This window comes from Carassius auratus, chromosome 7 (assembly GCF_003368295.1).
Source record: "Carassius auratus strain Wakin chromosome 7, ASM336829v1, whole genome shotgun sequence".
NCBI classification, from domain to species: Eukaryota; Metazoa; Chordata; class Actinopteri; order Cypriniformes; family Cyprinidae; genus Carassius; species Carassius auratus.
The window spans coordinates 16,594,940-16,616,797 of NC_039249.1; the positions used below are offsets into that span (position 1 = coordinate 16,594,940).

The following is a 21,858-nucleotide window of genomic DNA, read 5'->3' on the forward strand; positions in this document are numbered from 1 at the left end:
ATGAGGTGAGCAGAGTGTTGAAGTCAGCAGCCTGGGGTTTATCTAGGTGGATGTCACTTAGCAGTACCAGAGGAGTACCATCTTCAGGAGAGTTTGATAGCAGCACATCCAACTCCTCTAAGAAGTTTCACAATTGACCTCGGGGACGATAAATGACCACAAAGTGGATTCTAATAGGGTGGTTTACAGTAATTGCATATGATTCAAATGAACCGTTACCTGTAGGTGATGGCTGAAGATCATATTTCTATTCTTTTGATATAAGATATATATATATATATATTTTTTTTTTCGTTTATGGAATAGTGAAGAAATTTTATAACATATAAACTTAAATGTTTGTTTAACTTCTCTGCAGTGCAGATGTATTACTGAGGTTTCACTGTAGTGATTTGTAAATGAAATATATTTGAACAAAATCCACATTTGTTTTTTGCTGTTGTCCTTATTTATGGCCATAAAAATATTATTTCATTTACAGGATGTCAAAGTTCAGTTAAATTAATCTTAAAAAATAATACTCTAATAAAAAAGGTAAGACTACAAAGATGTCCCCTTTTGTAAAAATGGATGCATTGTTCAATGAGATAGTTCTGCTTTTTTTTTTAAAAACTACTTCATGTAAGACTCCTCCTGTAATGACTCTCCAAACCACCAGGGAGTTACCTGAGCCTCTGAGTTTGCTCTTCCTTCCGCACATGGGTCTTCTAAGAAACTGTTCTTCCCAGTAGACCAGAGGTAGACTGGGAGGCCCGGTTTTGAGACCCACCTCAGACACCTCATGCCAGTCCTTCATGACAGCAAGACTGAACCATGGAAGACCCAGCAGAAGAACAGACCTCCCTCCAATGTGAAATGGATACTATCTGAGCTCTCGAGTCAAGCTGTGGCCATTCATAAGCATGAACAAATCCTGACTGAGATTCTGCAGCGTCTGAGACTTCAATCTATATCTCAAGCCTCTACAGACCCAGTCCATACCTCAAATTCCCAGCCCAGTCCCAAGGTACTGCTCCACCACCTGGTCCCCTGCTTGAGCCTAGACTTCCAGCCCCTGAGAGGTATGATGGGAACCCAGAGAGGTGTCGAGGATTCATTACCCAGTGTACCCTTGCTTTCCAACTGCAGCCTAACAGTTTCCCTACAGAGAGCAGCAGAGTGGCTTATGACAACCCTTCTTGTGGGAAGAGCACTACAGCTCTCTGGGAGAGGAGGTCTCCTCTCACTTCTAACAGTGATCTCTTATAGCTCCTCATCTTATAGCTGAGATGAGGAAGGTCTTCCACGACCCTGTTAGTGGAGCAGAGGTTGATCATCGACTTCAACTTGCACAAGGAACCCGAAGTGTTTGCAGAGTTTGCTATCGAGTTTCGCACCCTGGCCACAGAGAGTGAGTGGGATCTGCGAGCCCTGAAAGCTGCATTCCATTGTGCTCTATCACGTGAGTTAAAGGATGAGCTGGCCTGCAGAGACCCAGCCCCTGATTTCTCTAATTGAGGTTGCCATCAGACTGAACAAACACATTCGAGATCGTCAAAGTGAACGTTGTCATGAGACTCGACTACCCGCGATCCACACCCCCACTGGTTTTGTGGAACCTTCCTCACTGATTGGGTGTCCTGAGGAGCCAGTGCAGCTGGGAAGAACCCGGTTATCACAGGCTGAGAGGGAGAGACGAAAGAGGGATAAGTGTTGCCTTTACTGTGGTGAGTCCGGTCACTTCCGGGCCAATTGTCCTGAACTAGCGGGAAGAGGCAGCTCTCGCCCAAGAAGAGGGGGCCTGGGACGAGAGTAATTAATTACCCCTGATCAGCAGCTTCGGTCCTTTTGAGGTCTCAATTTCCTGGGGTAATGAACATCACAAGCTCATGGCTTTCATAGACTCTGGTGCTGCAGGAAATTTCATGGATTCCACACTGGCGACACAGTTAAAGATTCAGCCCATCACTCTCCATGATCCTTTAACTGTTACCACATTGGATGGAAGGCCCCTAGGTTCTGGCCAGGTAAGACAGTACACCACATTCCTCCATTTTCAAGTAGGTTCTCATAGAGAAGAGATACAGTTTTTTTTTTTTTATTAATTCTCCCGAGTTCCCTTTGATCATTTGGTATCCTTGGCTATCTCTGCATAATCCAAGAATTGACTGGTTTTCCAACCAGATAAGTGAGTGGGGGCTTAACTGCTGTGTGTCTGGCTTGTCTCTCTGCCATTCTCTTGAGCCACAGGCAACCTTCCCATTCAAAGAGAGCCTGACTATATCTGGACTGAGACAAGTGGCTTCCACAGATCTCTCTACCTCTCCCAAGTTATCCCGTGTCCTCCAAGAGTATGCAGACCTCTGTGAAGTGTTCAGCAAGGAACGTGCTGCCTCTCTTCCTCCACATAGACCTTATGATTGTGCCATTGAACTGCATCCTGGCACTTGTCCACCTCGAGGGAGGCTATTCTCTTTGTCTGCACCAGAAAGAGCCACTATGGAGGATCAACAAGGCTGTTGACAGTGGATTCATCCGCCCTGCAACCTCACCGGCAGGTGCTGAGTTTTTCTTTGTGGGAAAGAAGGATGGCAGTCTCCGTCCATGTATTGACTACCGGGGTTTAAATCGTATCACTGTAGGTGAGAATCGTTACCCACTGCCATTGATGACCTCCGGCTTTGAACTTCTACAAGGTGCCACAATATTCACCAAACTGAATCTTAGGAATGCCTACCACCTGGTCAGGATCCATGCCGGGGATGAGTGGAAGACTACGTTCAACACCCCAACTGGCCATTATGAGTATCCGGTAATGCCCTTTGGTCTAGTCAATGCCCCAGCCGTCTTCCAGGCATTCATTAATGTTCTAAGAGAGATGCTAAACAAATTTCTATTTGTTTATCTGGATGACATCTTAATCTTCTCCCGTTGTTACCAAGATCATGTCTGGCAGGTTTTGTCTCAACCGTTAAGAAACAGGCTCTTTGTGGAGATTGAGAAAAGTGAGTTCCATGTATCAACTGTCTCCTTCCTTGCGTTCATTGTCTCCAATGGCAGCATTCAGATGGATCCTAGCAAGACCCAAGCAGTTCTGAACTGGCCTCAGCCTTGCTCTGTCAAACAGGTACAGCGCTTTCTTGGTTTTGCAAATTTTTATAGGAGATTTTATCAGAAATTTCAGCTGTATTGCAGAACCCCTTACAGCCCTTACCAAAAAGACCTCAAAGCCATTTCAATGGACTGAAGGGGCTAATCGGGCATTTGAGCTGCTCAAGCACCGCTTCACCTCTGCACCCATCCTGACTCTCCCTGATCCAGATTTGCCTTTTGTAGTAGAAGTGGATGTATCAGATGTCAGAGTGGGAGCTGTTTTGTCTCAAAAGTCCAAGAGGGACAATAAGCTTCATCCTTGTGCCTTTTTTTTCACATCGACTTACCCAAGCAGAAAATGACTATGATCTAGGTAACCGAGAGTTGCTGGCGGTGAAGCTGGCACTGCAGGATTGCAGGAATGGAGACACTGGCTAGAGGGGGCCAAACACCCATTTGTCATTTGGACAGATCACCGGAACCTCACACCGGGAGGCTAAGAGGCTGAATCCACGCCAGGCCCGATTTTTTTTTAACCACTTTGAGTTCATTCTCTCTTATCGACCTGGCTCAAAGAACTCCAAGCCTGATGCCCTTTCGAGACAGTTTGACATGCCAGATGTGGAGGACAGACCTGAGCCCATAATTCCCAGCTCCCAGGTGGTAGCAGAGGTTCTGTGGGGAATAGAAGTGGCAGTAAAGAAGGCTCAACAGCCTGACCCAGGTAATGGCCCCCCAGGCCGCCTTTTTGTTCCTAATGTTGTATGCTCTGTGTTGCAGTGGGGACCTGCATCTCTTCTTTCGGATCACCCTGGAGTTGCAAGAACTTTGAAGCACATCCAGACACTGTTTTGGTGGGCCAGTGTGCAGGTGGATGTCTGAAAATTTGTGTCTGGATGTTCTGTATGCGCCCTGAAAAAGGAACCTAAAGCCCACCCTCAAGGTCTACTTCATCCTTTACCCATCCCAAGACTATTGGTGTCCAATAATCAAAGCACCTGGTGCTCCCATCTGATCTGGGCTGAATTCGCTCATAACACCCTACACCATTCATCCTTGGGCATGACTGCATTCGAATGTCAATTTGGGTTTCCCCCAGTTTTGTTTCCTGAGCAGGAATTGGAGGTCTAGGTACCAGCTGCAACCCAACTAGTCAAGCGGTGTCGTCAGGCCTGCTGGGAAGGACGTACAGCCTTGCTGAGGGCATCACAACAGCAGCAGAAACAGGCCAACCAGCGGCGTAGAATTGGGCCATCACTATGTCAAGGTCAGAGGGTGTGTTTGTCAACTAAGGATCTTCCACTTCATCTAGAGTCTCTGAAACTGGCACCCCGATTCATTGGTCCTTTTAAGATCCTTTGGAAGATCAACCCTGTGTCCTACCAGCTACTCTTACCAAGGTCTATGCGCATCCACCCCACTTTACACATTTCACATTTGAAACCTGTTGTCTGCTTTCCTCTGTCCACAGCCAAGAAGCCCCCCCCCCATTACTCAAAGTCGTTGGTGGGCAGCCAGTGTATACGGTCCGTCGACTGCTAGATTCACGTCGAGTCCAGGAAGGGTGCAATACCTAGTGGACTGGGAGGGTTATGGCCCAGAAGAGCGTTCCTGGGTGTCAGCTAAAGACATCCTAAAGACAACGGAACGTCGGGAGCTCCTCCTGTAATGACTCTCCAAACCACTAGGGAGCACTGTCTGCTACCACGTGTAATTACTCTCCCAACCATTGGTGGGCACCCCCTGCACCTTAATGAGAGAACTCTACAGGCCACTAGGTGGCACTAACGGCCGTGAACTCTTTAATTAAGACTGCTCATTAAGTTAATGTGTTCCACCTGTACGTTGGCCTATTTAAGTTTGGCAGTTTCATTGTGCTGTGTTCAGTCTTGAGCCTACCAAGTACATATTACCTGTGTTGTAGACCTGTTAAGTTTCATTTTCCAGTTACCTATTTGACTACCTTCTGTTTTGTGCTGTAACTTATATTTTGTTTATATTTTACTACTGAGACCAAGTAAAGACTGCCTGCCTTTGAGTTGCCTGAGCCTCTGAGTTTGCTCTTCCTTCTGCACATGGGTCTTCTAAGAAACTGTTCTTCCCAGTAGACCAGAGTGTAAGGGTGGTTTGCCTACAGAGGTTCAGGCTGTAGGATTGCCGAAAAGACTAAAGAAACGTTATCAGCACGATGTTATAAAACTGTACATTTCTAGTCTATTACCACCCACTGCCACTTATACCAACGACGGAAATAAGCGCAGTTACAATAGCTAAATATGTGGGAGAGCGTTGCTATTAATTGACTATATTGTATTGCAATAGGTAGCACTTCAAAGTTAATATTGAGTCAAGACTAGTTAGCACATAATTAATAATTAAAATGGTTTAATAACAATATTTTGTTATGGTTACACTTGAATTGGTTACAAAATAGATGAAGGATGGTAAAACATATAGTTAATTGTACCCAACATGTATGTAAAATATTACCTGAGAAGGAAAGAGAGAGGGGGAGATAGAGAGAGGGAGAAATAGAGGGAGAGAGCTCCAGTAAAGGAAAGATTCAGCAAAGAAAAGCCAGAAGAGAGAAAAAGCCTTGAGCAACATTCACAGTCTTCTTTTATCCCTTCCTTGACCATGTGACTGAAACCCAAATGTGAGACATTCAACCTGACCAATCAGCAGACTACAGCTTCACATTGTGCAAAAGGTGTGACAATTAGCAAACCCCCGATGTAAACACATGCTGGCCTTCAGGCCTTGATTGATATCATCACTTTAATGCCATCAGGAATGCCAAATGGGCCTTTTGTTACTCAAGATAGTTTGGGACATGAAAAACAGAAGTTTTTGATAATTTTTGACCGTCTTTGATCATTTTGACCTTACAAAGAGGTAGAAAACTAGCTTTCCCTGACTGGGAGACCTGGGTTCGAGACCCACCTCATATACCTCATGCCAGTACTTCATGAAACTTTCTCTGCTGTAAAATTACATTCTGTAAGCAAACATTCCACATCAAATCAGTAATTATAATAATCTCTGATCTTAAGTCAGGATCAGTTAGCCTCTTTATAACCATGTGGAATAAATTGTTTGTAAGTGTGAATGTGTTATTAAATGATTACATTTATTATTAGATATTACAATACTATTTAAAAAATGTGGATGATGCATTTCTTCACAGAAATTCACTCATTCTTTTGGTTGGAAAATTTATTCGTGTATTATTTTGCTTAACACATCTGATAGAATGATGGTGTTCAGCACAAAAGTCAACAACATCCAGGAGTCTTTGGATCTTCAGTGAGTTGTTTCTTCTGAGCTGCAAGTCTGGGTGTTGAATGCATTTTAACTGCTCCTAAAGGATAGGAAAGTCACCAAAGATCAATTTAAAGTTCCCCTTACTTTTGTGCTAAAAGTAAAAAAGCATTTATAAGTACTCATTAAGGCAAAATGTACATTAGAAAACATATATGTAGTATATCACTATATTGCTAGACAATGCAGTGAAAATGTATGCAATCACTCATTCATAAATCCAGCAATAAATAGTGGTGGTGCTGTTTCTAGACTGTAGTGTGTCACTCACAGCACTGGTAGAGCCTGTTGATTCTGATGATGTCATTCTGGCTCATCTGAGTAGATGTGCCCAGGGCAGCATTATTGTTAGGAATGGGAACCATAGTGGGTCGGCCATTCTTGGAGAAAGCATATCTGACAGAGCAAGTGACAGATGCAGTTAGATGACAGTGTTACACACAGAGGAACCACATGTCCTTGTACTGTAGGCTCCCTCACCTCTCATACTGCATCACAGAGCTGTAGTCATAGGGAGTTCCCTGGTTTAGGGTGTTGATTTTGTTGAAGTTGTACTTCATGTCTGATAAACAAACAAAACATTTAGTCTAGAAGATGTGCACTTTACAGAACTAATCACTACATGTATTATTCAGAAATGAGTTATACAATATACCATCCCTGATGTTCTCCCAGATGACTTGGATGTGATTGTCACGGTCGTTACGGGTCTGTTCATGGTTGAAGCCAAGAGCATGGAGAAGCTCATGCTGCACAGTGCTGTGGTAAAGGCAGCCATTACGGGCCAGAGACACAGTCTGGCTATTACCCTGACGGCCAACGTACGAGTAGCATCTGTAAGACAATAAATTCCATCTCTTGATCATGGATTTGTATTCTTTTCATTGTCATCATTCTAAAATGTTAGAGTAATTCTCATTCAGAGGATTCTACCTGTCATTCTTATCTTGACAATAATGTGAAATGTTCATTCAGTATGTCTCTGTTACGTACCCACTGCGAGATTCAATGCTGATATAGTCTCTCTCATTGTTGCGGGGGAAGAAGCGGATGCAGGTGCTCTGGGAGAAAGAGTCCAAACCACGCTTGATGATCTCCAGCTCACGGGAGGCTGAAAGGGCAAAGGTGAGAGTTTTCTATGGAAAATTTAACTTTTTTTTTATTTCTCACTCACATGCTTTGAGACTGATAATAAGACTTAATCGTAAGGCTCTACCCTAAAATCAGGAACAGCAGAGAGTCTGGTCTGTTTTTTATTCTCTTTGGGCTCTGAATAAAAACATATACCATAATACTAGTCACTTACAGTAGTGGTTGGCGATGACGTAAGGCACATAAATCTTGCCGTCGCTGTATTTCTGCCAGAGGCAGCCACGGGAGGTGCAGGGATCAGCATTTCTCTCATTTACAGCAATGTCATCCATTAGCTTGGGCTCATCAGGTTCAGGAACTAACATATAAACAGTTCATTTGGGATCATTTAGTAAAGATCAGCTGAAGCATAATGGTGAGTATGTGGTGAGTACATACTGATGCCTCTGTTGGCTCTGTGCAGCAGTTCAGACACAGACAGCTGAGCAGACTTGTCCTCAGCAACTATAATAAAAACACATCAACACATTCAATAATGAACTAGTACTTCATTCAGTTCATCATGTAGAAACTGTCGGTCTGCTGGAGTATTTGACTTACCAGGCTGCATGTGAGTTATGCCACAAAACCACACACAAAATGGACATGGAAAAGAAACATTACTTATTAAGTCAAACCTATACATTTATATTCTTAATTGTAACAATTATAAGTATCAGAGAGGTGCATGCATAATGCATAATGCAATGTTTTTGCATGCATTATTGACAACCTGAAGTAAACTGATATAAGTGTGTGTTTGTGTGTGTTTGTCTTACCATCTCTTCAGCTCTAACAGAGAAGACAAGGAGCAGGGCCAACAGGCCAAAAGTCACCTTGATTACAAACATGGTGTCCAGAGAACTGCAGAAAGAACCAGGGCACAGCTGTTTATGCAGAATGCCTCAAATGAAGGTCAACTTCAGCTCTTTTACTAATATACATAACATCAACCCATTTCTACCCTCTTGTTCTGTAGATGGTCACTGGGCAAAGGCAGGAAAAACACCCTGGAGATATGGCATCACAGGCCTTATATCATAATATGTCTCCATAACAAAAATATTCAACATAACTTTGATGAATTCTGTGTGTTACAGTAATACTTCACATCCACAAGGAGGACACAAAATGGGATACAAAACATTTTTGATCTACTTTGTAATCACATGCTGTATAGTTATTATAAACAAGTGCCTTTCTTCATCTAATGCTCCAACAATGTTACAGTCTGATAAAATATACATTTCTTTGAACAGAGAGAAGGAAGCATATGAGTTCTCTTACCATATAGATGTCCAAAGCTAGTGCAACACTACAGCCACAAGAGGGTTTTATACCTAAACTGTATCTATACAATCTTTACTGATATGAACAGAAGTGCAGTAGACATGCTGACACGGTGTTTGAAGAGAACAGGTGTCAATTTCCCTCATTTGTTGCTTCATATAGGAACATGTCACACAAACATATGAGTGAGAACATTTGCACTGTATGTTATATATGAACTATTGAACTGCATGTATTGTATCATTCAAAAACATGCAGGGTGCTGGTGGGCTTCTTTCATTACATGAATTATATCTACAACATATCAGTGTTATTTGCATATGTATGTAAACACTTGGGGTATAATTATATAATATTAAGTTAGTATTCATTCATTTGCTATGGGATAGTTTACCCCAAAATTTTAATTATGTTATTAATGACTCACCCTCAAGTCGTTCCAAACCCGTAAGACCTCCTTTCATCTTCGGAACACAGTTTAAGATATTTTAGATTTAGTCCGAGAGCTTTCTGTCCCTCCATTGAAAATTTTTGTACAGTATACTGTCCATGGTTAGAAAGGTAATAAAAACATAATCAAAGTAGTCCATGTGAAATCAGAGGGTCAGTTAGAATTTTTTGAAGCATCAAAAATAAATTTTGGTCCAAAATTAACAAAAACTATGACTTTATTCAGCATTGTCTTCTCTTCCATGTCTGCTGTGAGAGATTTCTAAACAAAGCAGTTTAATTATATCCGGTTCACGAATTATTCACTCAATGTAACCGGATCTTCTTGAATCAGTTCACCAAATCGAACTGAATCGTTTGAAACGGTTCGCGTCTCCAATAAGCATAAATCCACAAATGACTTAAGCTGTTAAGTTTTTTAGAGTGATTCGTTTGCAAACCGGATATCACTACACTGCAGTGAACGCACTCACAATAGACCCGGAAAAAAAAACAATGCTGAATTAAATCGTAGCTTTTGCTTTTTTGCACCAATATCATCCCAAAGTTTCTGAGTGTAGTGACATGACCAAAATAAGTGTACAGTTTCTTCAGAACTCGAACAAAAAGAGCATATAAGATCAATGTCAGATTTAAAATCTTTGTATACACTTCTTTACAGTGTAGAACCTGTGTATGAGCTTAAAATAAATGTCTTTCACTTTGTCTGTGAAAAAGAATTTTTTGTGGTAGAGACCAGATTTAATCACCGCGAGAGCTTTCCAATATGCGCCACTGGGTGGCGTCTGTACTTCCTGGCCAGAAAGCACCTGTCCATCAAAAGCTCACTATACAATCAGAGTACATCACTGTTAAGGCCGCCCTCACGAGAGGTTTGTGTCAAAACACCAAACGAAAAACTGCAAAACGGAAGCGAAATCTGTGGAAATTAATTAAAAATCCACAATTAGCGAAAACGAATCTTTGAAAAACATTAACAAAAAATGAAGCATATTTGAAGAATATGTTAAATTTGGGTGACTGAGTTCTTTTTTTTTTTTCATTTTTCATTGTTTTTTCCTTCTTTTGTAATGGCATTATTTTTTATAGTTTCTGAAATAGTTACGTTCAGTTTTATAAAGTTTTGTTCATTATTATTGAAACAAAAGTAATACCATAATCTTTGGTCCCAGCCATAATGTTTATACAACTGCTTTTAATATTTTTTAAAGCACTTGTAATTGAGTTAATTACTCAACATTAATTTCTTGATTTTACTATGCTGTTGTATTCAAAACAAAATCACTCTTGAAATCATGCTGTTTGTGTGAACTTAAAAGCAAGATATTTGGAGCAACAGCAGTTGATGTTTTGATGGTCTGTGTGTGATTCCACAGATGGCAGGAATGGTTGAGAATGATTACCGTTTGTTCAGATCTTACACACCAACACTACCCCTTTCAGTGTTTACTTACATGACGCAAGCAAGAGATTTCTCAACAAACGTGACCCAACTGTTCTACAGTGTAATTCAGTGTTTTAGATTTCCGAATATGGTAGGTCTACTGAACGTTTGGAAGCTATTTGTTCCCACATCAATTCATTAAAAGACAACTATTACTATAAATTCACGTTTTTACATTGTTATATATAAAATAGCAAATGAAGACATAAAAAATCTATTATCCACACTGGTTTATAATTATTAAATCAGTCTGAATAATAATAAAATCATTCAGGCCAAAGAAAAATCTACTGACAAAGTGTTTTATGTTCTCTTTGATTGAAAATTTATTGGCAATTCAAGTAAGCACAAAAGTCAACACCATCCGTGATCCTTGAGTCAGCTTTCATTGTAGTTTATGCAGCATGTCTGGGTACTGAAGACACATTATGTTGTTCCTATGAATGACAAAACCATATATGTAACAGTTTACATATATGACATTTTAATGTGCAACGTTCAGCAACCTCCCAACAAACTAATGTATTTTGTATTGCTCTTTTGTAAGTATTGCATTGAGTATTGAGTATTGAGTTCTAGAACAAGGAGAAGAAATGTATGTGTGTGTTGTTACACTCACAGCACTGGTAGAGCCTGTTGATTCTGATGATGTCATTCTGGCTCATCTCAGTAGATGTGCCCAGTGCAGCATTATTGTCAGGAATGGGAACCATAGTGGGGAGCCCATTCTTGGAGAAAGCGTATCTGACAGAGCGAGTGACAGATACAGTTAGATGACAGTGTTACACACAGAGGAACCACATGTCCTTGTACTGTAGGCTCCCTCACCTCTCATACTGCATCACAGAGCTGTAGTCATAGGGAGTTCCCTGGTTTAGGGTGTTGATTTTGTTGAAGTTGTACTTCATGTCTGATAAACAAACAAAACATTAAGTCTAGAATATGTGCACTTTACAGAACTAATCACTACATGTTTTATTCAGAAATTAGTTTGTTATTAACAATGTACCTTCCCTGATGTTCTCCCAGATGACTTGGATGTGATTGTCACGGTCGTTACGGGTCTGTTCATGGTTGAAGCCAAGAGCGTGGAGAAGCTCATGTTGGACAATGTTGTGGTAAACGCAACCATTACGGTCCAGAGACACAGTCTGGCTATAACCCTGACGACCAACGTACGAGTAGCATCTGTAAGACAGAGATCCATAAAATATACATTTTTGATCCACCTCTGAATATTACTTTTATCTTTTCAGCATCTTGGTGCACTTTTCATGTCAAGTTACATTTGGAATGTATTTTTCATTCTTGTGGAAATCAGCTTCATCCTCTGATTCTTGTTCTAAATGTGTTTGTTTGTAGTCCCAAACGAAGCTTTTACTTTTGTATTTTTTACATTTTCTTGAAACTAATTATGTGTTGGTTTGTAATGTTTTTCTGATTTTGGTTTTGGTTGTGTTATGTACCCACTGCGAGATTCAATGACGATATAGTCTCTCTCATTGCTGCGGGGGAAGAAGCGGATGCAAGTGCTGTAGGAGAAAGAGTCCAAACCACGCTGGATGATCTCCAGCTCACGGGAGGCTGAAAGGGCAAAGGTCAAAGCTTGCTATGGAAAGGTTCATCTTTTAATTAACATCTTAGCAGGATGCACAAGGTACTTACTTCAGCAAGGATACAGAATTTGACCTACTTTTTACCTTTCTATTTAAGAAGTAAAAACATAAATCATACTAGTCACTTACAGTAGTGGTTGGCGATGACGTAAGGCACATAAATCTTGCCATCACTGTATTTCTGCCAGAGGCAGCCATAGGAGGTGCAGGGATCAGCATTTCTCTCATTCACAGCAATGTCATCCATTAGCTTGGGCTCATCAGGTTTAGGAACTAACACATAAACAGTTCATTTGGGATCATTTAGTAAAGATCAGCCCTAGCATAATGATGAGTATGTGGTGAGTACATACTGATGCCTCTGTTGGCTCTGTGCAGCAGTTCAGACACAGACAGCTGAGCAGACTTGTCCTCAGCAACTATAATAAAACCACATTAACACATTCAATAATGAATTAGTACTTCATTCAGTTCATCATGTAGAAACTGTCGGTCTGCTGGAGTATTTGACTTACCAGGCTGCATGTGAGTTATGCCACAACACCACACACACAATGGACACAGAAAAGAAACATTGAAACATTAAATTACCTTAATGTTATCATATTACATCAATTTATCAGTTTATAAATAAATTGCTTGCATCATATGCCAACAGGTGATATACGTGTATCTGCATATATAAAAATGTGTTTTACCTTCCCCTCAGCTGAGAAAACCAGCAAGAAGGCCAACAGGCCAAAAGTAACCTTGGTCACAAACATGGCAGCCAAAGACCTGCAGAAAGAACCAGGGCACAGCAGTTTGGTGACTGCAGTCAGCAGTTTACAGATACTGTAAATACAGTAATGTCATATGACACCAAGATCTGAAATCAAATCCATAGCCATAACTTGATCAAATGGTACACAAGTTTTCAGTGAATATATATTCCTTTTCTCATTTCCTAAAATCTAGCAACCGCATGAATGGCAATCAGCTTAGACACCACAAACATACCAATATTCTCACCTCAATCCCTCTTGATTCATAGAGCCACACGTTTTATACCCTGGTGTGAGTTTATATCACAAAGTTCTTTACAAATATGGGCAAAAGAGGTAAGATTGTTTAACCTTGTTTGAAAAAGAACAGGTGTTAGGTTCCCTTCATTGGAACACGTGTCATAAACAACTCTGATGAAAGCATCAGAACGTATAGGTTATTTTTTTTGTTTCGTCCCTTCTTAAAACAATATCTAATTTTCAAATGTAATTATATTGTATTTTTTATTTTAAAAGTCGATCAACAATTTAATATAAAACCATAACAATTACCATGAAGATATGTTATAATTTTGGATTCAGTCCACCATATAAAAAAGTGTTTGCAATACATTAGATTTAGAAATCTATATTATTATTAATATGCAGTGAGTGACAATGTTAATAACAGGGTGTATGATTCTTTTGTGTACCACAGGACTGAATGCTGTTTGATGTGTCTTTTAGTGATGCAGCTCTGGACACAGAGGTTAGATTTAGAAGAATCCAGATCACATTCAGCTGACTTTGCACTGATGCTATATCACAAAAATCATATAGCTGCAAACAAAACTACAGACAGCTTTGAACTATTGTTTTTTTCATTTGGCCTGTTGCCCTCTTCTTCTTCTTCTTCATTTATAAATCTGTAATTAAAACTTAAGTCTGTAGCTATCATCTCAAATCTATGTCATACAAATACAATAATATAAAAGTACTTGACATTTTCTTAAATTTATGACCACAGCAATTTTACTGTGGCCAGATGTTCAGAGGTGGGGAATGCTCACAACAGTACATGCTGGTATGATTAGAAACATTATCTCTGAAACATTTGAGAAAAACATGATAAACATGCAAGTGTTTTTTTCTTCTTTAGTCAGTGAGTTCAGTCTTGTGTAACCTTCAATCTCCGATCAAGAACAGGTGTGAATTTCCCTGTCACAGTATGGTGCCTTCATATGCAGATGAATCAGAAACAGTAAGAGACTTTACTTCATTAAGTATCCTGTCATCCCTACTTGTGTTAAATCTCCTATACATTTTCTTTCTTGAATGTAATCATTCATTCTTTTAGGTGTTGTATAGCTCAGATATCTAGAGAATCCTACTGCACTGGATTTATTGTACTGTTTTGCTGTTATGTATGAAAGTAATTAGGAATAAGTGCTATCATACAATAACTTCATTGTGCCCATGCATAAGCATAAACAGCCCAATGTTTTATCACTACTTTTTAAAATGCCCTTTTATTTACTTACAGAATGATACGTGAATTGTATAATGTTGTGATTTAATAAAACGTGTATACACTTTCTGCTGTTTTCAAACATTATTTATCAATTCATTTTAAATCATTTTAGTTTTTTGTTCACAAAACAATGACCATTGTTTGTCATTTTTTATCTGTTACCTTAGGGACAACTGAATGAAAATTACCTAATAATTTTCTACCCAATTGATTTAATGCAATGAACTGATTTCTGTACTTCCTCCTCATTTGCACCTGTTACTACTTACATTCAAAAAGGTACATATGTTTGAAAGAGTCATTTAAAAATTAAATAAATTGTGCTAAGCAATGCTTCCACCCAATCATACTGTATGTATGCAATGTCAAGAGGAAGGGTCATCTGGTCTGATTAATACTTTTACTGTATGTGACATTTTATTTTGTGCACTGTGTGATACACAAATATGGAAGTGTTGAAGTTTTATTTATTCATGTTATTGTTACGATAAGTCAGAGACATTCGGATCCATGTGCAGTTCTTTATTAAAGGGGGGGGGGGGGGGGTGAAATGCTCGTTTCCACTCAATATCATGTTAATGTTGAGTACCTGTAGAGTAGTACTGCATCCTTCATAACTCCAAAAAGTCTTTAGTTTTATTATATTTATAAGAGAAAGATAGTCTGTACCGTTTTTTCCCGGAAAAACCCGAGCGACTGGAAGCGTGACGTGTGGGCGGAGCTAAAGAATCACAAGCGCGAGTAGGCTTTTGCGTTGAGAGCGTTTGGAAGTTGTGACATTACCGTGAGGAAAAAAACATCATCCAAAACAAACCATGGCTAACAGTCAGATTTAGCGTATATTTAACGATATGCGATATGCAAATCCGGTGTCAAACTGGGCCTTGTTTGTAAAACAAGCATCATCGAAATGCAGGGAACAAACAAAAACACTTGCACAACTCCGTTGATGCTCTGTAAAAATAAACTCCGTCCACTGGTCCCTTAATACTGTTTTTTTTTTCTGTAATCTGTGCAGGGTTGTCTTGCCCTGGCAACCAAAAACACACTTCTTTTGTGACAATTCGTTCTCTTGCTCTGATCAGTGAATTGCTCTGCTCTACGGGAGCGCGCGCTCTTCCGGGAGAAGTGCCCTTAGGACCCATATAAGGAAATTCCGCTCCATCTAACGTCACACAGACCCATACTCGAAAAAAACTTTCAGAAACTTGTGACAAACCGGAAGGAGTATTTTTGGAACAAAAATACTCCTTCAAATGTACAACTTAATTTTTGAAACTTTGCACATGTTTAGCATGGGAATCCAACTCTTTGAAAATGAAAATGGTAAGACAGACAGTAATCAGGAACAGCGTCAGGTAAGTCAGGGATATCCAGAATCATTAACAGGAACAAGCAGAGGTCAGGGCAGGCAGCAGAGAATCAGAGTCGGTAATCCAAGATCCAGACACGGGAAGAACAAACACAGGGAAAACGCTTGGTTATGCTAGATGTGGCTGAACAAGACTTCGCCTGAGAGTGATTGTGCTGCTTGTGTTTGTGTATTAGCTGCAGGTGTGTGTGTGTGTAATTAGATGCAGGTGTGTATGTGTGTGTGTAGGTCCGCAATCAGTACAAGGAATGAGGCAGGATGGGAAATGGAGTTTGCGGCGCAGGCGGAACTTGAGCCCACCGGGGCAGCGCAGGTGGAACTGGAGCCCACCAGGGCAGCACAGAGGACCACCACAGCCGGGCAGACAGGACAGAAGCCCACCAGGGCTAAGCAGAGGACCACCACAGCATAGCAGATGGGACCGAAGCCCACCAGGGCGGAGCAGAGAACCACCACAGCCAAGCAGATGAGACAGAAGCCCACCAGGACGTAGCAGACGACCACCACAGTGGAGTGGATGGCACAGGAGAGCAAGTCTGGTCAGGTGGGACTGAAACAGAGAACATAAAAAGGTTAATGGCGGCCTACGTGTCCGTGATGAGAGGGTAAGAGAACTCCCATACGGCCTCCATAGCCGTGACAGGGCAGGCAGAGTGTTCAAAGCCGGTCTCCATGGCTGTGACACAACAGGCTGAGAGAACATTGCTGGGAGCAACAGACAGGATGTGACAAGGGCTCTGGAAGTTCAGCGGAGACGTGACGAGGCTCTGGAAGTTCAGCTGAGATTTGACGAGGCTCTGGTAGATCCGTGGTGATTTGACTGGGTTCAGGAAGATCAGCTGTGATGTTGACTTGACTAATAAAGGCTAATGGTGACTTGACTTTGCTCAGGAAGATCAACGATGAATTGACTTTGTACAGGAAGATCAACTGTGACTTGACTCACAGTTTAACTGTGGGTTTAACTGTGGTTTTACTTGACCCATGGGTGTTAATGGTGACTTGACCTGACTCTGGACGGTCAGCTGTGACTTAACTGGACCTTGATTCTGGAATATCGACCGGGACCTGACTTGACTCTGGGAAGTCGACGGGGACCTGACCTGACTCTGGGAAGTCGACGGGGACCTGACCTGACTCTGGGAGATCAACTACGGCTGCCATCTGGTGCAGTGGCGCTGGGCTGGCGTCCATCTTGTGGCGCTGGTGGTTTAAGCTCCACTGTTGACTGCACTTGACACTGTTGGCCCTCTCCCAGAAAGTTCTTTGGGGTTTCAACGCTGTCCTCTGTCCTTCATTAAGTCCAAAACTAAACAAATCTTTAAACAAAGCTTCATCATCTATTTATTCGTCATCAGGAACTTGATGTATTAACTCACAGAACTGCTGAACATAGTCCTCAATAGATTGATCTCCTTGCCGAAGGTGCTGTAGCTGGTCCACTGGGTCAATGATAGGGCTAGATAGTTGACTCACCTAGAAGTGGGAACTGACGTCTTGGTAACGAAAGAATTCTGGACTGCTGGATCCAGGTTTGGTGAAATATTCTGTTACGATGAGTCAGAGACTTTCGGATCCTTGTTCAGTTCTTTATTAAGAGAATGGTCAGACAGGCAGTAATCAGGAATTGTGTCAGGTATGTCAGGGATATCCAGAATCATTAACAGTAACAAGCAGAGGTCAGGGCAGGCAGCAGAGAATCAGAGTCTATATAAACAATCCAAGATCAGACACGGGAAGAACAAACACAGGGAAAATGCTCGGAAATGCTAAGGGGGGACTTTGCCAAGACTGATAGTGATTGTTCTGCTTAAATATGTGTGTGAAAGTGACGTGACATTCAGCCAATTATGGTGACCCATACTCAGAATTTGTGCTCTGCATTTAACCCATCCGAAGTGCACACACACACAGAGCAGTGAACACACACGCACACACTGTGAACACACACCCAGGTGCTGCGGCGCCCAGGGAGCAGTTGGGGGTTCAATGCCCCGGTGGTTCAAGGACACAAGGGCACCTAAGTCTTGGTATTGAGGGTGGAGAGAGAACTGTACATGCACTCCCCCCACCTACAATTCCTGCTGGCCCGAGACTCAAACTCACAACCTTTCGATTGCCAGTCCGACTCTCTAACCATTAGGCCACAACTTCCCATAAAAAGATGCAGTGTAAGTGTAAGTGTACACCTGCAGTGTAAGATGCAGGTGTGTGAGTGCAATCAGTCCCAGGAATGAGGAAGATGGGAAATGGTGAAAACAAAAATGAAGAGTCCTGAGTGGAGTGCCCTCTATTGGAGTTTATGTGCACTCCAGCTAATGATAGTGACAGTTATAATCTGTGTTTCTCTGGTCAGATAAGGAAATAATACGAATTTGTGTAACCAGTGAATGAATTAGGTTATATAGATTATATAAAAGTGTGAATTTCCCATATTATGGATAATTGCATAATCATATATATTGTTAAAAATGTCATTAATGTTTTTCATGTCATATAAAGTTGCTGCTCCTATGTTATTATTATAATTTTTTAGAAAGTGTTGTATTGCTCTTTGTATTGAGAACAAACTGTATTATGGTTAATGTATTGTAGTTTTATTGACGTACATACATTATGGATTTAGTGCTTGGTTCTAACATAAATATAAAGACAAGGACAAACTTATGTTGATTGCATTCACCAGTTTTCCACTGCAAAAGGATAACCAAAAGCCAAGAATGAAAAAGAGAAAAGCTTTTATAAACATGAATTGTTAAAAAAAAAAAACAATAACAACAATTATCTCACAGACGCCATCATTCATAGATTTTTAAAGCAACATCTAGTTTTTAAGAGCTTTTGAGTTCACACTATTTGCAAATTTTGTTGATTTGACACAAATTTCTAATACTGGAACATTGTATTATCATTACGGTTTACTGTATTTAGGCTACTGAGAGGTGTCTGATTTCAATGATGTTTGAATGAAAAAAGATAGAAAAAGACAAATCATTTAACACTGTGTTGTGCAAAAATGAAAGCTTAAAAAAGAATGATTTGAAAGAAGAGGAACTCTGTCATCAAGCACATCCTTCATACAGTCTGGCAGCACGTCAACCTGAGGAAAAAAATAGCAATGAACATGAAAAGAAAGACAAGACTTTGTTGTAAGAATTAGAATAAAAATAAATCCCACTGAAGAGACCACCAGACTTGTTTACTAGTTTAGGCTGCAGGACTAAAATAAAGACCAGGTAAGTACTGCTAGTGAACAGCATGGGTGTGGCGGACCATCTGCTAACCAGCATAAAACACCCTGGAACTATGTGTAAATTCATGGTGGTCTAAGGTGGGGTTTTCAGCAAAGAATCACAAAATGCCTTTTTAATTCAAACAATAGTAAAGTCTTAACGTACTGCAGTAGAGTCTGTTAATCCGCAGGATGTCATTGCGGCTCATACTTTGAGCTTTACCAATCACAACATTATTATCAGGAATGGGAATCATGGTTGGCTGTTTGTTCCTGGAGAAAGCATACCTAAAACAACACACATAAAGAAAAAACTGTAAACTCTGATGAAAAGAAAAACAAAAACATTTTGTACAAAACTTCAAGAACACTTACCTTTTATAGTGCATCACAGAGTTGTAGTCATAGGGGGTTGCCAGATTATTGGTTTCTCTTTTCTTGAAATTGTGCTGCCTTCCTGTTACAGTGAATATTAAAGACTATTTATGTACACTGGGAAATTTAATCTAGACTACAATTTATGTGATTAAATGTAACATACCATGTTTTATCCATTTTGTTTGATTTAAAAAATACAATTAATCTTTTTTGTTCTTGTTGCTTCAATTTTTAGAAGAGTTCTAAAAAATACCAGGTTTGATGTTCTCAAGAAGGATTTTGATGTGTTTGTCACGGTCGCTGCGGTTCTGTTCATGATGGAACCCGAGGGCATGAAGGAGCTCATGTTGAACAATTTTGTGATAGACACACCCATGACGCTGGAGAGAAACAACCTGTCTTCCACTTTGGCGCCCTAAATATGAATAGCAACTGTGGATCACACATAACACATCAGCAATCAGATTGTATATTTATGTTTTGGGAAAGCATATTTACTATATATACAAAAATGGGATCTACATCCTAAAATAGTCCTAAATTAGAAGATTTACCCAGAATCAGACTTTATATGTAGAAAGTGCCTCTGCCCTTCATGTGGTACGAATCGAATGCAGGACACATCCGCAAAGGACTGCAAGCCTTGTTTAATCACTTGTAGTTCATTTGGAGCTGTGGCAGGGGTAAACTATTAAAATATCATGTGACACCGATGAGATAATATCAGAAGTAGTGATCGTCACTTACAGTACTGGTTAGAGATCATGTAGGGCACATAGACTAATCCATTTCTGCTTCTCTCCCATTTGCATCCACGAGCTGTGCACGGATCTGCATTCTTGAACCCTGTTGATACGGCGATGTCTCCGAACGTGATCAAGGGCCCATCCACTCGCTGTCCTGTGTGGTACAGTATAATGCACAAAGTTGTTCGGTTTATTGACACTGATAATTCAATTGAATGAATGGGATGAAGAGGAATTTGCCATCAACTGCTACACCAAAGATGTTCCTATACTATCAAATGATATAGCTTTCATACTCTTACCTTCATGTTTGTTGGACTGGATTATATTTGACACTGGCATGTCATTTTTCTTAGTTATGTTACCTGAGACAGGAATCAATAAATGATTAATTAAATACTATAAAAATAGCAAGTTAGCTTTTATTCTTCTTTCTGTTTATCTTACCTGTCTTCCCAGAGATCTTTTTGAATAAATCCTGTTAATGAATTTTAAACACATGTATATTAGATATTCTTGGTATAAAAAATGAAAAATAAAAACCAAACCCTAAATGGGAAACTGCTGATGATATATTTTTTCATTTAAGATATTATTGTCTGTTCTTACCTCAGTAGGACGACTCTGAGAGGGAACAGAGTTAAACAGAAGAGAGACGACCACCAACAACAGGTACATGATGAGATCTTCCTGAGAAACTTTCTGGATCAAGCAGAGCTGGGATCTAGATCGTATTCTTCACTCTCTCTGTTATGTGACTGTTAGATTATCAATTATTTATTATTTTATCACAAACCCCAGTGTGTTCTGTTGCAGTGCAGGCCTGGAAGAATAAATGAGCAGAAACAGAGTCAGTGCACTGCCAAAACATTCTCAACTTTATTAAGAAGGATTGTTCATATTTATACAAGCAATATCAGCCCAGATATTTCAGACATCCAATCAAAGTATTCAGAAGTTACACATTACCCTATATGGATAGAAATAAATATAGGTTTTGGTTATAAAATGCAAATAAGATGTACATGTGAGTATGTGTGTGTTGAAATTTATTGACATTTTTTAGACTGCGGTCAAGCAAGATGTGATTTAAAAAAAGAAAAAAGAAAAAGAAAAGAAAAAAATTATCGTGATTACAGTAATTTCAAAAACAGCAGAAAGAGAATGCAATTTTAGAGTGTTTCTCTTTTTAGGTTCCCAGAACTACAAGATGTCATATTTCAAAGAACTGGCTATTCTTATTACAAATGATGAATATGGTGTGAATCATTGGGGTTTGGTGGCGTTTTAAAATGAGGAGGCGGTTGTAATACATTAAACATCCTAATTATGGGAAGAAAGAGGCGGGAACTGGCAAACAATCAAACAAAGACTTTATTAATCAAATAAACACAAAACAGCACGACAACCCCTTACGGATGACTGTTGCACATAAACAAAACCAAAATATAAAATATAACCCAGGCCCGGTCCTCTCTCGTCCTTCACTGTCGTTGCTCCTCTTATATCCTTCCGATCTCCTCCTCTTTTGA

At 40.2% G+C, this 21,858-nt stretch overlaps 3 protein-coding genes across 4 annotated transcripts; all 3 read right to left on the reverse strand.

Moving 5' to 3' along the window:
- Positions 1 to 6,656: 6,656 nt before the first annotated feature.
- LOC113105303 (low choriolytic enzyme-like) lies at positions 6,657 to 8,097 on the reverse strand. Its single transcript, XM_026266352.1, has 6 exons — positions 7,924 to 8,097; positions 7,700 to 7,843; positions 7,387 to 7,504; positions 7,049 to 7,227; positions 6,874 to 6,955; positions 6,657 to 6,789 (listed from the first exon to the last, which is right to left on the reverse strand). The coding sequence occupies exons 2-6, from the start codon at positions 7,815 to 7,817 to the stop codon at positions 6,657 to 6,659; spliced, it is 630 nt and encodes a 209-aa protein (XP_026122137.1). The 5' UTR covers positions 7,818 to 7,843; positions 7,924 to 8,097.
- Positions 8,098 to 11,009: 2,912 nt separating this feature from the next.
- Positions 11,010 to 13,389, reverse strand: LOC113106085 (low choriolytic enzyme-like). 2 transcript variants are annotated; one of them, XM_026267658.1, is made up of 10 exons: positions 13,336 to 13,389; positions 13,023 to 13,101; positions 12,840 to 12,843; positions 12,678 to 12,743; positions 12,454 to 12,597; positions 12,175 to 12,292; positions 11,718 to 11,896; positions 11,537 to 11,618; positions 11,328 to 11,452; positions 11,010 to 11,145 (listed from the first exon to the last, which is right to left on the reverse strand). In XM_026267658.1, coding segments are annotated over exons 1-10 (819 nt in total). In that variant the 5' UTR covers positions 13,356 to 13,389; the 3' UTR covers positions 11,010 to 11,143. The 2 variants fall into 2 exon arrangements, with proteins under 2 accessions (XP_026123443.1, XP_026123444.1); XM_026267659.1 differs by having other exon boundaries at positions 13,324 to 13,379.
- Positions 13,390 to 18,790: 5,401 nt separating this feature from the next.
- LOC113106084 (low choriolytic enzyme-like) lies at positions 18,791 to 21,207 on the reverse strand. Its single transcript, XM_026267657.1, has 9 exons — positions 20,936 to 21,207; positions 20,774 to 20,804; positions 20,629 to 20,691; positions 20,328 to 20,480; positions 20,135 to 20,252; positions 19,834 to 20,012; positions 19,578 to 19,659; positions 19,369 to 19,490; positions 18,791 to 19,070 (listed from the first exon to the last, which is right to left on the reverse strand). The coding sequence occupies exons 1-9, from the start codon at positions 21,002 to 21,004 to the stop codon at positions 19,066 to 19,068; spliced, it is 822 nt and encodes a 273-aa protein (XP_026123442.1). The 5' UTR covers positions 21,005 to 21,207; the 3' UTR covers positions 18,791 to 19,065.
- Between the last annotated feature and the right edge of the window lie 651 nt (positions 21,208 to 21,858).

What these genes read in the sequence shown, in the direction of transcription:
- LOC113106084 (XM_026267657.1), bottom strand. Translation starts at nt 21,004, where the DNA reads ATGTACCTGTTGTTGGTGGTCGTCTCTCTTCTGTTTAACTCTGTTCCC. An exon ending in CATGATCTCTAACCAGTACT is followed by an intron (nt 20,253 to 20,327) that starts GTAAGTGACGAT and finishes CCCCTGCCACAG; the next exon opens with CTCCAAATGAACTACAAGTG. An exon ending in CATATAAAGTCTGATTCTGG is followed by an intron (nt 20,013 to 20,134) that starts GTAAATCTTCTA and finishes TGTGATCCACAG; the next exon opens with TTGCTATTCATATTTAGGGC.
- LOC113106085 (XM_026267658.1), bottom strand. Translation starts at nt 13,355, where the DNA reads ATGAATCAAGAGGGATTGAG. An exon ending in ATGAATCAAGAGGGATTGAG is followed by an intron (nt 13,102 to 13,335) that starts GTGAGAATATTG and finishes TTCTTTCTGCAG; the next exon opens with GTCTTTGGCTGCCATGTTTG. An exon ending in CTGGGAGAACATCAGGGAAG is followed by an intron (nt 11,619 to 11,717) that starts GTACATTGTTAA and finishes TTTGTTTATCAG; the next exon opens with ACATGAAGTACAACTTCAAC.
- LOC113105303 (XM_026266352.1), bottom strand. Translation starts at nt 7,817, where the DNA reads ATGGATGACATTGCTGTAAATGAGAGAAATGCTGATCCCTGCACCTCC. An exon ending in CGTCATCGCCAACCACTACT is followed by an intron (nt 7,505 to 7,699) that starts GTAAGTGACTAG and finishes TTGCCCTTTCAG; the next exon opens with CCTCCCGTGAGCTGGAGATC. An exon ending in CTGGGAGAACATCAGGGATG is followed by an intron (nt 6,956 to 7,048) that starts GTATATTGTATA and finishes TTTGTTTATCAG; the next exon opens with ACATGAAGTACAACTTCAAC.